General features: G+C 32.5%; 1 protein-coding gene across 1 annotated transcript; it reads left to right on the top strand.

The window, feature by feature from the left end:
* Positions 1–3178: 3178 nt before the first annotated feature.
* LOC132727713 (17-beta-hydroxysteroid dehydrogenase 14-like) lies at positions 3179–7193 on the top strand. Its single transcript, XM_060713280.1, has 6 exons — positions 3179–4096; positions 4619–4710; positions 5017–5121; positions 6167–6234; positions 6542–6632; positions 7089–7193. Exons 1-6 carry the CDS (start codon positions 3997–3999, stop codon positions 7095–7097), a joined length of 465 nt encoding a protein of 154 aa, XP_060569263.1. The 5' UTR covers positions 3179–3996; the 3' UTR covers positions 7098–7193.
* The last annotated feature ends 8305 nt before the right edge of the window (positions 7194–15498 follow it).

Below are 15498 nucleotides of genomic sequence, written 5' to 3' on the forward strand. Positions count from 1 at the left end.
TTTTTGCATAAATAACCCTCCATAGAGTTACCAACGTCCCCCGCCTCAGGGAACTTTTATATGAAGCATAAAACTGCTATTTCAAAAGATTGAAGTATGATCTCAGGACTTTCAGTCCAAAATTATGATCAATGCTAGATATGCAACTGCAACAATAAATTTATTAAAGTAATAAAATGAAACACGGAAATTAAAAATCTATCATGTTAAGCCTTGACCTCTAAATGTGACCTTGACATTGGAGATAGGGGTGCAGGTGTTGTGCATGACATTATCGTCTTATTATAATAACTAATTGTGCCAGGTATTTTCAAAATACCTTTAACAATGAAGAAGTTATAAATCGGACACAAAATATACCCTATAAAAGACTATGTTAATCTTTGACCTCTAAGTGTGACCTTGGAGGTAGGGTGCAGGTGTTGTACTTAACACATCGTCTTATTATTGTGACTATTTGTGCCAAGTTATTTCAAAATCCCTTGAACTATGAAGAAGTTCTAGATCGTACACAAAATATACCCTATGTTAATTTTGACCTCCAAGTGTGACCTTAACCTAGGAGGTAGGGACACAGGTGATATGCATGACATATCATTTTATCATTGTGACTATTTGTGCCATGTATTTTCAAAATCCCTTGATCTATGAAGAAGTTATAGATTGGACACAAAATATACCCTGTAACAGACTATGTGAATTTTTTACCTCTAAGTTTGACCTTGACCTTGGAGGTAGGGATGCAGGTGTGGCGCATGACACATCGTCTTATTATAGTGATTATTTTGTGCTAAGTATTTTCAAAATCCTTTGATCTATGAAAAAGTTATAGACTGGACACAAAATATACCCTATAACAGACTATGTTAATCTTTGACCTCCAAGCGTGACCTTGATCTTGGAGGTAGGTGACTGGTTGTTACACACGACACATTGTCTCATTATTGTGAACAATGTGTGGCAAGTATTAACAAAATCCCTTCAAAGATAAGAAAGTTATTGACCGGACACGACATATACCCTCAAAAAGATATTGTTGACCTTGAATGAGCAAGTGCGACCTTGACCCTGGAGATAGGGGTCTGATTGTTGCGCCAGACACATCGTCTTATTATAACAAACATTTGTGCAAAGTTATTTCAAATTCCTTTGAAAAATGACAAAGTTATGGACCGGACACGAAAGTGTGACGGACGGACGGACGGACAGACGGACGGAGCCTATTTCTATATCCCCCTTTTTTCTTTGAAAAGGCGAGGAACAATAAATATTCCAAGATCTCAGTTATTTTAATTACAATAAATTAATATTAAATGCAGTGATCATTTAATATGTAAAGTATGGAGAATTGCGCAAATTAAAATATACTTAAGAAACACAGTTTAAGATTAAAAAAAAACATATGTCTTACAGTGAAACATTGAAGGAAAAATAGTAGATAGAGAAAAATAAGTAACTTAACATACCTGATAAATGAAAATCCAAGATTTAAATATATTTAAATACCCGGTAACAAAACTATTAAATTCTTTGACAGTCACGATGGAATATGACTTCACAGAAATTTCTGTTTACATACAAGTAAATCAACAGATTAAATCATAAAAGGAAGATATTGACACATTTGAAAAGAAAAAGGAAATAAAACAATCACATATTTTATGGATATGTGATGGCAGTTCCTAAGGGCCTAAAATCCCTTGATCATACACTGTATACAAAACCGAATGCCAACCAGACAAATCAGAATCAACATCTATGTCGCAATATTTACATTTGAAATTTATTTAATATAGCTTTAAACTATACAGTGTGACAAACGGATGTTGTATTACCATATAGACAGTGTGACTTATGTGAGTCAAGAAGGACAGTATGATCCTACTCTCGGCGAGTATCCAAGAGAATTAACCGACGAATTAAACTGCGGAGAACACATTTTAGGGTCTGTTTCAAATGGTGTCACTGCTGTTTCAAAAAGTGTCACTGCTTTTTATAAAAGTGTCAATGATGTTTCAAAAAGTGTAATTACTATTTCATTTTTTCACGTATGTTTTCTGTTTTTGTCACGTTGAATCCCTGTTATATTAGTGATTATGTTTTTTCTGGCAGCGACAGCAGCATCTTTTAATAACTGAAAAAGAAAGTTCAGTTTCCGCTACACTTGAGACTGGTTCATGGTTGATTTCTCTAGGCGCTCATTCTTTCTAACGTGTAAAAAGTTCCAGTCCTATGAGTACAGGGTAGACTACGTCATCTTTTTGATAACAGTTATTACTACTTTACCGCTGTGAAAACAACAAAAATTGGACTCATTCTCTTTTAAAATTTGGGGAGGGGAACAGTTATGAACGACCTATCTTTCTTTCGCCAATAACTGTTAATCTAACGCGGTTCATAAGGTGTGACTAGCGGATATAGTTAATAATGTGATCTGTCAATGTTAATCCATGACGCTGTATACGTCCTGCGTATTGACGAAGTCTCTGATGTCCCTTTGTAACACTGGATGCCTTACCGTTACAACTGATTACACCATTGGAGAAAACAAAGCAATTACCGCCGAAGGTTTTGTGTTGCAAATCAGTTCGGGAAATATTTCTGGATCATAACGAGCCTATATGATAGCATAAATGACTCAAGTCCATGGAACAGTCCTGATTAGCGTTGCACACAACGTTGATAATAATCTTGATGCAAGTCTCGAATCTCAATATCATCAATGGCATTTTTGTTGCTAATATCTGCTAAATATACAAGAATGATCACGTGACTAAAAGTACTGTGTCAGACTTAAGAGTACTGTGTCAGGTTTTTTTCTGGGTTCCAGCTATCAATTTCTTCGGCCAATGCAACCAACGAACTAATACTTCCTTTTATTTGTTTCCCGTCCTTTTCTTAAATACCTTTTTCAACGTGGTATTCTATATTTTGATCCACACTGACTGCCTGCAATTCTTGTTCGTAAAACGTTCCATTAACTTCATTTGCCCAGTCTTTTAAGGTATATATGAATACATTGTCTCGTTAAAAACGGCTTTGATTTTGAATAGTTCGCTAGTCAACATATGGGGGTACTCTCTGTCAAACACGCTTTTCACGTGTGATAATTGTACTGACTGACCTACTTTTAACCTGTAGTGTCTGACCTTGTGTTTGGTTGACCTGCCTTTGGTCCTAAGTAAGTACTGCTGAAGTCTGTTTTCTCCTTCTGACTCTAAAGTAATGTTTATTGGTAATTCACCAAGGCTTCTATGTATAGTTGAGTTTATATAAAAGAATAATATTTCCGAGCAAGTCAACATAACGGTCGGTTCTGTTTTTCATCAAAAAGTTAACACAGACAGTGCAATATTACAAGCAGATATTATGATGTTACGATTTAAAGCAACTGAGTCTAAATATTGTTTTGAAAAGCCGTTTGCTTACGTATCATCAAAATATAAGTAGACTATACATGTACTAAAAAGAACAACTTTTTAAAGTTTTATATCCTTGTGATTATTGTCTGAAAATTTCTTACAATCTTCATGTAAAATTTTAGATTTCTCATTATCATTACATAGATTCTAACACCAGATAGAACATATTACAATGCTAGATCAAACTTTAGTTTGTTACAAATGCCACAGCGTCATTAACATGATATTTATTTAAACGTAGAGCACATATTTAAAACTGCAAATGGTACATATGAATTAGAAAATTAGGCATAAAGTAGCAAAACTGCTATACCAAAAGAAAATATTGCATTATTATAATTATTTATTTACCAAACTTATATAGCGCCCTTTTCATATACACGTTCAAAGGCGCTTTACGGTGATATACACTAAATTACTAAATAACAATTAACACTATCATCAATAAAAGTAAAAAAGTTTTAAAACAATAAATGTAAAACATATTAAAAAAACAATTGTGTAAAAATGTAATATTAAACTAGCCGTTTGAAGTTCAAACATTAAATATCAAAGTCATACGATAAAAAAATGCATGTGCAAATTTTCATATTATTTCATAAACCAGGCAGCAGTTGAAGCCACGATTGATAAATTCCAGAGGATAGATTGTCTAGTGAACAATGCTGGTTGGCGTAAGTTTATTAAACTTTATTATCGTAATTTATTGAATAAACAAAAAAGAAGAAATATGGTACTGATTAATTTTTAAAGTTTATAAATATGAAAAATTAACCCCTTAAATTCATCCAAATTATTTGCGATAATTTAAGTGCTTGGATTAGAATATGGAATTATGTTACCACTCCAATGAATGATTTGATGATGTATATCCAAATTCCCAAGATGTTGTGATTTTAATACTTTTTTATTATTATTTTTGCTTTTGCAACATTAGAAAGATAGTTAGAACTAAAAAAAAACTAATATTAAATTAACAACTTAGTTTTACTTGTATATTAAAAGATAAAATACATGAAAAATAGTCAACAGCTGTGAAATGATTCTCAAAGGGACCTCAAGGGACATCTTTCTAACGAAAGTAACGATGAGATCTCGCAGTGACACTGTGATTAAATACTTACATAGTGATTATCATTATGAGCGGGAATCAATGTTGTGGCTACGTCAACTTGTTATTTCATTTCCTTTTGTAGACCCACCTGCAAGAACTATAGACGGGTTTTCGTCAGAGGAATTTCGAAAGTTGTTGGATTTAAATCTTATAGGATACTTCCTTGCTTGTAAGGTAAACACAGTATCTGCCTACATTTATTTGTGTAGAGGTTCTTTATCAAAAAAAAATTTTCAATCGTAGCGAAGACTAAATTGTGCATCTTTCTTCAGTAATTTTCACGAATATTATAAATGCTATAGCCTGATTCATTGCCTTAAAGATATGTAATTCACCTTAAGCAGAAGTTTATTCATGAAAACATTTGCAGAAAAGGTACATTTTAAATAGCTGTAATTGCTTGATAAACAAATGCTTGTTTGCGATATGTTTGCAAATATTAGTTGGCCATTTACGTAACAGATCATAGTGTGTTTTCAGTTTGCTTTGCCTTATATTCGAAAGACAAAGGGTTCAGTAGTAAATATATCTAGTGGAGCTTTCACGGTCGGTCAACCTGACGCAGTGACGTATGTTGCTACAACGGTAATTTGATCTGCTTCCTTATTTCCTTCTTGAAAACGTTTATGGTAATCTAAGTCCTATATATATATTATAATTAGGTATTGTTTATAACGGGGTTTCCAGACATAACCGGATTGGTAATATTTTTCCGAGATTTGTGTACCAAAAGATGAAGGTCAGTGTACAAAATAGATATTCGCTCGCTCCGTTTCCTAGAATTATTATTTTAGTTCTGCAAAATGGCATGAAAATTAAAAGCGTTTAATTGGTTTTTAACTCAATTTATTTATTTATATTTTGCATATTTTTTTCCGATTTGTGTGGATCAGATAACCTATGCAAAAATTTCAAATTTTATGTTTAATGCGGATTTCCTTTGATTATTATAATCTTGAAAAGTCCAGACTCCCTGTCTGTATTCTTTTAACTGTAACGATATATTGATTTTATTTTACTATAATGCGTTTTAATTAAGAGTTATTTGTTAAGTTATCTAATGTTAAGAACGTAATGATATGCTTTGTTGCTCTTTATTATAATAATAATATTGGTTATGTTTTGTAATGTTTTGTTATCATATTACTCTCATGTTATATGGAATGTTGTAATATGTTATAATAATAGTGATTTTTATGTTACCTTACATTACGTTGTGTTATGTTATTTGCTAACGTATGTCACAATATTTGTTATGGTAGATCTTTGTCATGTTTTGTTATGTTGTTTAAACATTTAATTGTATGTATTGATGTAATGTGTAATCATAATAGGAAGATGTTATGTTATTTGTTTAAATATGTCATGTTATTTGGTATGCACTATCATATATTGTTGTCTTGTTACAGCAAGATATCGTATGTAATGTTGTAATATGTATATTATGTTATTTTATGTTATTTGTTTTTGTATGTCATGTCATGTCCTTCATATCTTTCAATATCATATCATATCATATCATATCAGGTGATCCAATAATTATATTTATTGAAATACCACTAAGTTCAACGTGTAAGGTTCATTGGATTTATTTTTGTATGGCGTGAAGTATAGCATGTTACTTTTGTAGGGTGGAATTGTTGGTATGACACGTGCTCTTGCAACAGATGAGGGAAGGCATGGTGTACGAATGAATTCGTGAGTAGAGGTTATTAAATGAATTACGATATTGTGTGTCATGATTGCTAAAATTAGATAAGTTTTATTTTGCATTTAATCAACAAACGTGAATTTATCAAATGGATGAGCATCATTAAACCGTCAGTGGAACAAAGTTCTGTTTTCAATGTTATAATTAAAGATTATTTCGCCTGTTTGCATTTGTTAAATCGTTTCTTTTTTTTGCCATCATTCTAAATTTTTGTGTATTTATATGCAATAATGACAAAATCGTGGATGTCTTTTTAGAGAAAACCATATTGGACTCTCAATGTATATATTTTAGGATATCGCCTGGATGTGTTTGGACACCTTTATTCGAAGAATGGGCAAAAACAGCAGAAAAGGGAGAGATGGAACAAATAAAAGATATAAGTGTAAGTTTGAAAAAAATGTTTGACTTAAAACTGTTTTGTCTAAATTTCTTTAAAATATTTCTTTCTTGTCATAATTGTTTGTAAATGCTAAAGCTTACTTACTGTGTATTAATATGAAAACTGTTAGTGGTGAGAAAAAAAGTATGACAGTAGATCGCTGTGATGTTGGCTATTCAAAGGAAAAAAGGAGCAAAACAATGAATATTATTAAGATTCTAGTGCAAAATGTATTACTCCGTGAATTGTGATATATAATCAATGAAAACACTCATTTCAGATGTACATGGTTACCAACACTTTCATTTCGAACATAATATACCAAATCTTTTAATTGTTTTTAAGTACTTTATATGACCAGAATATGTGGAGAGGCATGAACCAATTTAATTCAATACTTCAAGATTTCATTTTTTAAACAGTTCTGGACAATGATTGTATTTATTGTTGTATTTTCAGATTCTGTGACGGTTTGCCGATCCACGTGAGATCGGAATGGCATGCCTATTTTTAGCAGCTGATGCAACTTTTACAACCGGTGAAGATCTTAGTTGTACTGCGGGATGGGATAAAAATGAAATAGCCAAAACTTGATTTTGTTTGCTTACTTGTTTTTCATCACATGGCACGATCAATAAAATCCTATCTTAAAGGTGGTATGTTGTTTATTTTCAAAGAATTTATTTATATGCATTTTTACAATACGCTAGTTCAATAGCGACGCGAAAGATTATGTGCAGAAACAAGTCGATATATTCTAGGGAAGAATGATTATTTTAAATACTTGAGTATCATTTTGTGGACAGAGTATTTGTGACTTCAATTTATACGTCGTGCGTCTTCCGTCAGTGTCCACAATTTCTTTAAACAAAATCTCCTCCTAAACCACTCGATGGATTTTGACCAAACTTCAAAGGAATAATACTTAGGTTGTTTTCTACAACAGTCATATAGATGGTTCCACAGGAGCTTAAAATTGACTCTAAAATGGAATCTTTGAAAATCCTCTTCTCAGAAATTACAATGCCCTGAACTTAGATATTTGGCATCACCTTGTTGTCTCCTACAAAAATTATATAAACCATTCCCATCGGGTCTAAATTGGCTCCACCTTAGGGGTCATTTACTTAACAAAAGTTAATTTAGGAAAATACATTTAATACAAAGAACCTAAATTGTCAAGTGGACCTCTGCAAAAATTTTAACCTACTAAAGATTATGCTATGTTAGAATATAACGTGTATAATTGTGACATAAATCAAGACGTGACATTTTCGAAATGGGCCATGTCATACATATATTACAATAACTTAGCAAGCAGTTTGTTAAAATAGAATTAAAATACCAAAGCTTGTCCCATCGCTTCTTGTTAACCATCGTCGTTAAAGTGGTTTGTTAGTAGTTCTATTCTATTCTTAATTGTGTTATTTACGACTCATACACAAACTATTAGTTCACTGACGGCTGTTATCATACTTGAATTACCACATAATAACAGCCTTTTTCATTTCCTTACTCGCTGATTGTGTGTAAATATTAATTCCTGCTGTTTTGGCACTATTTAATCAAGTTGGTAGAATTTGAAGTGTTAACCGTTTACTCAAAAAGAAAGAAAGATCATTTTTTCTTTACCAGAAATGCTCAGTCTGTCTGTCCGTCCGTCCTTCTGTCTGTCGTCGTCCGTCCATCCGGGCAAACCTCTAAAGGTCTATGAGCTTCATTTCGTCCGTAATCTTAAAAGGAAGGAAATCCCATAGACTGACTGGTTCCTGTGATAGTTTTACTGGTTTATGTGGAAAAGTACCACATAAAGATCAAAGAAAAGCACATAAACCCCAAATGTTGGCACATCCGTCTGTCCGTCCATCCGTAACACTTTCGTGTCCGCTCCATAACTCCTAAACTGCTGAACATTTTTTAAATAACTTGGCACAAGTCTTGTGCCAAGTTATTTAAAAAAATGTTCAGCAGTTTAGATGAAGTGATCACCATTATGAGACGATATGAAGAGCGCAACAATTGGGTTGTTTCCCGCAAGGTCAAGGTCACACTTGAAGGACAAGTGTTTAAAACTTTACATTTCGTGTCCGCTCCATAACTTTTAAACCGCTGGAAATATTTTGCAAAAACTCGGCACAACTGATCACCGTTATGAGACGATGTGCAGAGCCCAATAATTGGTTTGCTTCCCCCAAGGTCACACATACATGTCAAGTGTTAAAAAGTCTACATTTCGTATCCTCTCCATAATATTAAAAGGCTGCAATGTTTTTAAGCAGAAATGATAACAAATTATAACATCATGTGCAGAGCACTACATAAAGTCACTACCCTCAAGGTCAAGGTCAGACTCGAAGATACAATGATAAAATATCTATTTTAATGCCCCCCCCCCCCCCCCTGTTACTAATTGATAAGTCATAGCTTTTAATATTTAATCCCCTTCCACAAAGCGGGTAGGGAATGATAGGAATAGCATCCGTCCGTCTAACTTTCCGTCGGTAACAATTTCGTGTCCGCTCCATAACATTTAAGCCGCTGAAACTCTTTTGATTAACTTGGCATAAGTAATAACCATTATGAGACGATGTGCAGAGCGCAGTTATTTAGTTGCTTCCCCCAAGGTCAAGGTCACGCTTAAAGGTCATGTGTTATAAAGTCTCAATTCGTGTCCGCTCCATAACATTTAAACCGCTGCAATGTTTTTAAGATAACTTGGCAGAAATGACCACCATTATAACACAAATTACTTGCCACAAATAACTATCATGAGACTATGTGCTTATAATATGCATGGCCACGGTTGGTTAAAGGTCAAGAAGTACACATTCATGTCCGTTAAGGAAGGTTGAAAAATGTAACAGGGTTAAAATTGGTTCTTGTTGCGGGGGTCACTTATTTTATAAAGAATTACGTAGTAAAACACATCTTATAAGGTCTTCTTGTGTGAAACTACAATGCCAAGAGCTTAGATATTCTTCATGCAGACATCTACAAATATTTTAAAAATTATGCAGCCTGGAGAACAAAAAAATGTCAAAGCCAAAGTGGTCTACTGGCATTAATCAATAACAAAGAATAAAAGTATAAATATTTTAGCAATGTATCTCAGGTAATCAATCCTGGGCCACCATACTCCTCTTGTTTGCTGTTGTTGATGTTTTTGAAATAGGACAGCTTTACAAATTAAAATCAGTATACACTGGATATATATAATTGGAAAAAAAGTTTAGCAAGTTTTAAGATAAATAAATATATATAAGTTTTGGTGTAATGGCATGGAAGAAACAATGACTGAAATCAAATATATGTCACGAAAAAATGTTTAAATGCAGTTGATACGCATTCTTCTCATGCCAAGATAATACTAGATAGATTTAAAGGTATTTTATGTAGTAGCTATTATCGGGAATCAGCATACATGTTTTTCTTTAAAACATTGGAGCCGTTTTATTAACTTATTCTTCATTTGAACAACATATTTATCATATAAGACCATAAGATTTTTTTGGGTACAGGGACTTTAATCGCAGGTAATAAATTGCTAAACAGAGATAATTTTTAAACGAAATAGTTATAGAATCATATATTTATTACATGTTAGGAAGTGACTACAAAGTTTATACAATAAATCAATTCATTTATTCATTTATCTATTTATTTATTTATAAACAAAAAATCATGGCCCTTAAGGGCATAAGAGTGAACAAACAAATAATACAACAAATAATGAAACAAACATGGCATAGAAGTAAATAAGTAAATAAGGTAGATGACTTAGTGAAATTTCAGCATTTTTGCTTAAACAAACATTGCTAGATTAAATAAAGTATTTCTGTTATCACTAAACATAAAAGCCTGAAAATTTAAAATTCTAGGCAACCTTGAATAGTAATTACTGTTACTTGTGTCTTTCATAAGTGAAATAACAACATTTAAAAATATGTAGAAATTCATCACCTATTTCTTGCTGGTTACAAAGTGAGCAGGTTCAATACCAAAATAGCAACCTTTCTCTATATGAGACATCAAAATGTGCAAAGAGTAATTTCTAGATTACGTGGTAAACTTACTAAATAATGTTCTAATTTAAATCGAAGAAAGGCCATTGTCAGTTAATAGAAGAAGAAGAAGGGAGGGTATCGACGATATTCAGTCGAAACATCAGAACCCTCAATTCCCTCTCGCAGATCTTAATATCAAAACACAAAAATTAAACTAGCATTATTATGCTGTCCCATCAAAAATCAAAGCACTGCAAGCACTGAGGTATACATTGCTTGACATCAAGACCATGTGATTTTAATCCACTGAACTCAGTAGAAGTCATCTTCTGGTTACAGTCAATTCCGAACACAAATCTAGGCTTATTTCTTCTCAAGTTATTAATAGGACAAGAAAGAGGTGTTGTTCCTACAGAATAGTGCTGTGTTTTTCCAGGCAAGACATGGTTTGCGAAACTGAAGAGCAATACAGAAATCAGTTTGCAAAGACCTGTTTATTATCTGCAGTATACAATGCTGAAATAGTAAAATAGAGTCTTCAGTGTTTTAATCAATTACTTTGAAAATAAGACCAACTTGCGGGTTTGTAGTCTACAAAAATGTGGTATTGAATCATTCAGCAAGACTTAAAAGTTAGGTGAACATTTTTGTTTACATGCAAAACGCATTCACTGGAAAAAATGCACTCCATAGTGCAATTATTGATTCAAAATAAAAGCATTTGTACTTGACAAAATTTAGGCATCAAAGCCCTAAGCTCTAGCTTTGTACATTCTTAAATTTTTACTACAAGTACATAACGAAAATTAATGACTCCCTCCCCCAACCCTCCCACCAGGCAAATTTTATCCCAGGGCTAAAATTAAAATAATCTTGGTAGAGGTCGACTACACAATGTTTCATGCCAAATATCTTACCTCTAGTCTTTGTCAATTCAGAGGAGAATACTGTTTAAGTTTTTTTCTGTACATGTATATACATTTAAGGAAAACCTAAGACACCCTGGTGCCTGGTAAACCTTGTACCTTCTGACAAGATTTTTTTAAAGTTTTTACTATATACATACAAAGACTCCTTGGCAGAGCCAATTTTGACCCCAGGGCTATAATTTGAACAATAGTGATAGAGGTCTACTACACAGGTAAAGGTTTCATGCCAAATATCAAACATGTAGCCTTTGTCAATCCAGAGGAGAATATTTTTTAAGTTTTTTTTTATACATGTATATACATTTAAGGCAAACCTATGACACCCTGGTGCTATTTCACTAGAGGCAACATTTGAACAACTTTGGTAAAGGACGTACTGATGATAATATTTACCAAGTATCTAAGCTCTAAGCCATAAACCTTCTGATGAAAAGATTTTTTAAAAAGTTTTTTCTATATACATATAAGGAAAACCTTAATATATTACCCCAGGGGTGAGGCTAATTTTGACCCTTGGGCTGTAACGTGAATAATCTTGGTAGAGGTTCACTACCAAATGTTTAATGACAAATATCTAACCTCTAGCCTTTATCAATTCAGAGGAGAAAATTTTAAGTTTTAACTACATACATATCAGGAAAATCTATGAACCCTAGCGCAGGGCTAATTTGACCCCCGGGGTATAATGTGAAAATCTTGTGAATGTCTACCAGACAATGCCTTATGCAAAATATCTATGCTCTAGGCCTCATTTAAGTCTTTGAACAACTTTGGAAGCCCTTTACTCATGGAACAACCCTGTCAAGTTTGGTTGAAATTGGACAAGATGTTTTCAAAAGATGTTTACTATATTATGTTTAAAACACACACACACATGCACGCATGCATGCACACACACACAAAGAGGGGAATCGCTATATGCCAACACAGCATCTACATGCATCAGACCAGCAGTCCAACACATTTTCAAAAAATAAAATGACAATTACATTGTTGATGTGTTGAAAGCCTTGTGAAATTTAAAAAAAAACTTTATGATATTTAGAATAAACTTTCATTTTTTCATTCCAAAATGTAATCAAACAATATGAGGTATGGTACATGGTATGGTCAACCAAGTAGATCTCATTGGAGCTAGGTGGGGAGGAGTGTGGGAATCCAAAGATTAGTAAATCATGTTTAAAGCATGTGGATTTACTGAGTGCATCAGAAAGTATTTAAGCACTAAGTTGATATTTATATGGAATAATGCACTTTATATGTGTTAATATGCTATATATCAAAATTAAATACTCAATATCTTTTTTTTTATGTTAACTATAAACTTAAAGAATTAATAAATTTCTTTTATATAATCTATGAATTCAGTTTATAGTATCCTTTTTGATTTGACTTTTATCACAGTCTGTGCTTTTTGTGATACCATACTATTGTTTCTGGCACCTTTACTCCAAGTAAGCAAATGAAGTAATTGAAGACCAGGACCTTGAGTGTACTTCCTTTCTGAGTGGGGGGTCTGAACATCACTGTCTGTCCTGTTCACCATGTCTCGATATCGGATTTGTCTTGGTACAGACCACCCTGTCTGATGGTCTGCAAGGTCCCGCATGTATGGCCAGCTGGGACTGTTTAATGTCACCGAGGAGAACTCCATATAGTTTTTTGACAATCAATAAATATTTTACAATCCAATAGGAAAAAATGATTCATGTAGTATTTTATTTAGCTAAATCCTTTCAAGCTATCATCATCGTGTACAATAAAACTTACTGGTAAGGAGTTAATTAAGGGCTTCTCCCCCTAATACAAAAAAGGTCAAGTTAAGAAGTAGTACTGTTACAATGCCTTATCAAAAATAAAGTCACATATATAGACAATAATTAAATATTTAACAATATTGATTTAATACAAATAAATCATTAATATATGCAGTCCAGCCAATAATGAGCTGAAAATATTTATCAATTTCAAAGAGTGAGAAAATAAAATGCAGCCTGACTAAAACTCAAACCAGAGACACTCAGAATACCATACCTCAGCACTACCAAAAAACCCAGAACCTTTGGAATACCATACAGCAGCTCTACAGCTTAAATATTTTCAGTCTCATAGTTCTATGCATTGACATAATCCCCAGCATATTGAAATTTTTCCTTTTTCATTGGAACACTTAAGTTACAAAGTGAATTGATTCAGTAATGTAAACATATATTGGACCCTAAAAGTAATAGGGTGAAAATATCACAGGGTGAGAAAAAATGTGCAGTTTGACCGGAATCAAACATGAATCAGAATATTATACATGTATGTGGGCTGTACTGACTCACTCAGCTGAGCTATCTAGCTGGCAATGTCAATAATCTATTACACATTGGCATAGAAGTCAAAAGAAACATTCATTGATAATGACCCATTATTAAAAGTAAATCATATCAGAAACATCCCTTGAAAATGATATCATTTCATTTTTGACCCACAGTTATTACCACTACTCCTAATGGGCCTAATCAAACTGAGCCTGCAGAATTTTATAATTTTGCTGTCTGTCAGACATCGCAATTTCTTAATCTTTATCTCCATTTGAAGGAATGATGTTACTAAATAGTTTGTTCTTATCTGTCTATCTTAGTCATTACAGACTATTCTAGCTGTATTAAACATAAAAAAAAATTCTTTTATATTAACAAACAGAACACAATAAGATGAAAAATTTACCAGTTGGAGAAATTCATCAAATGGATGGAGGTCCAGGAATGATGAATATGGATAGAAATATTTTTTTGTCTGGCTTTATGTATTTTCTAGTTATTGTGGGAAAAGGGAAATTTTTTAAAAATTTTCAGTTTAAAAACCCGGGGGTTTTAGTTAAGATTTCCCTCATAAAAAAATCTTCAGGCTTAAATAAATTATATTTTTGGTTTTCGGGAAAATTTTTTAAAAAACTATTAAATGGGGCTAAATCTTTTCATAAACATCAAACTAAAATTTTTGAATGTACCCGTAGGGGGTTGAGTGTTTATATTTATTTTTCACTTAATCCTTTTTTTTGGGAAAGGGTATGCCACCCAAAAGTTAATAACCCCCGTCCCAAAAACTTACTGCCGGGGGTTTTAAAAGGTAAACAAATTAATTGATTTTTTTTAAGTAATATATTAAGGGAAATTTAAAAATTTAAAAATTTTATTCTTTTTTCCCTATCTCAAAATTTTTTAAAGTAATAAATTTTCTTTAAAAAATTTTGATTTTTTTTTAAATTCCCCTACTCCGTGACGTCATACTTGGGGCGGTAATCAGGTTTTTGGGATACTACGTCTGTAATAAAAAAAGTTCTGGTTTTGAAAAAACCCCTTTAAAAAAATAAACTTGATTTAATATTTTTCAAAAAAAATAAAAATTTTTAAGTAAAAGCTTTTAAATTTTGTGGCAAAAAATTCTTTTTATTTTTTAAAAAAATTTTTCCCAAATTAAAAAACGCAAGGGGACCCAAATGTTTTTTGACGGGGATTAAATAAAAACGTTCAACACCGTTAAATTTTCAATATTGCAAAGTTTTTTGTTGTTATAAAACCCTTATAGCCTTTAAATTTTTTTAAAAACAAAAAATTGAAAACCCTGTCGCTTACATCAGAGAATGGATCATGCTTGCGTGATAACTTAAGGGAAAACTAAACTTATTATACACCCCCAGGAGGCTGGACGCGGAAAAACGCTCATAAACCGCTATATCATATAGCTGTTAGTAAATATTTTGCATACATTTAACTAAAAATTCACTGATGGTGATGAACATATAGTTTGAAAAACATTATATTCTTGAACCATTATCGCCGAAAAAAAAACTATTTAACTACAAAACCCCTAAGGACCCTCCGACAAAATTCCAGCACAATATTACATTTTACATTAGCAAAATAAAAAAAGCAATACTTATATTTT

The sequence above is a fragment of the Ruditapes philippinarum genome, unplaced genomic scaffold (assembly GCF_026571515.1).
Source record: "Ruditapes philippinarum isolate M1 unplaced genomic scaffold, ASM2657151v2 ctg8844_1_1_1_1, whole genome shotgun sequence".
In the NCBI taxonomy this organism is placed as follows: domain Eukaryota; kingdom Metazoa; phylum Mollusca; class Bivalvia; order Venerida; family Veneridae; genus Ruditapes; species Ruditapes philippinarum.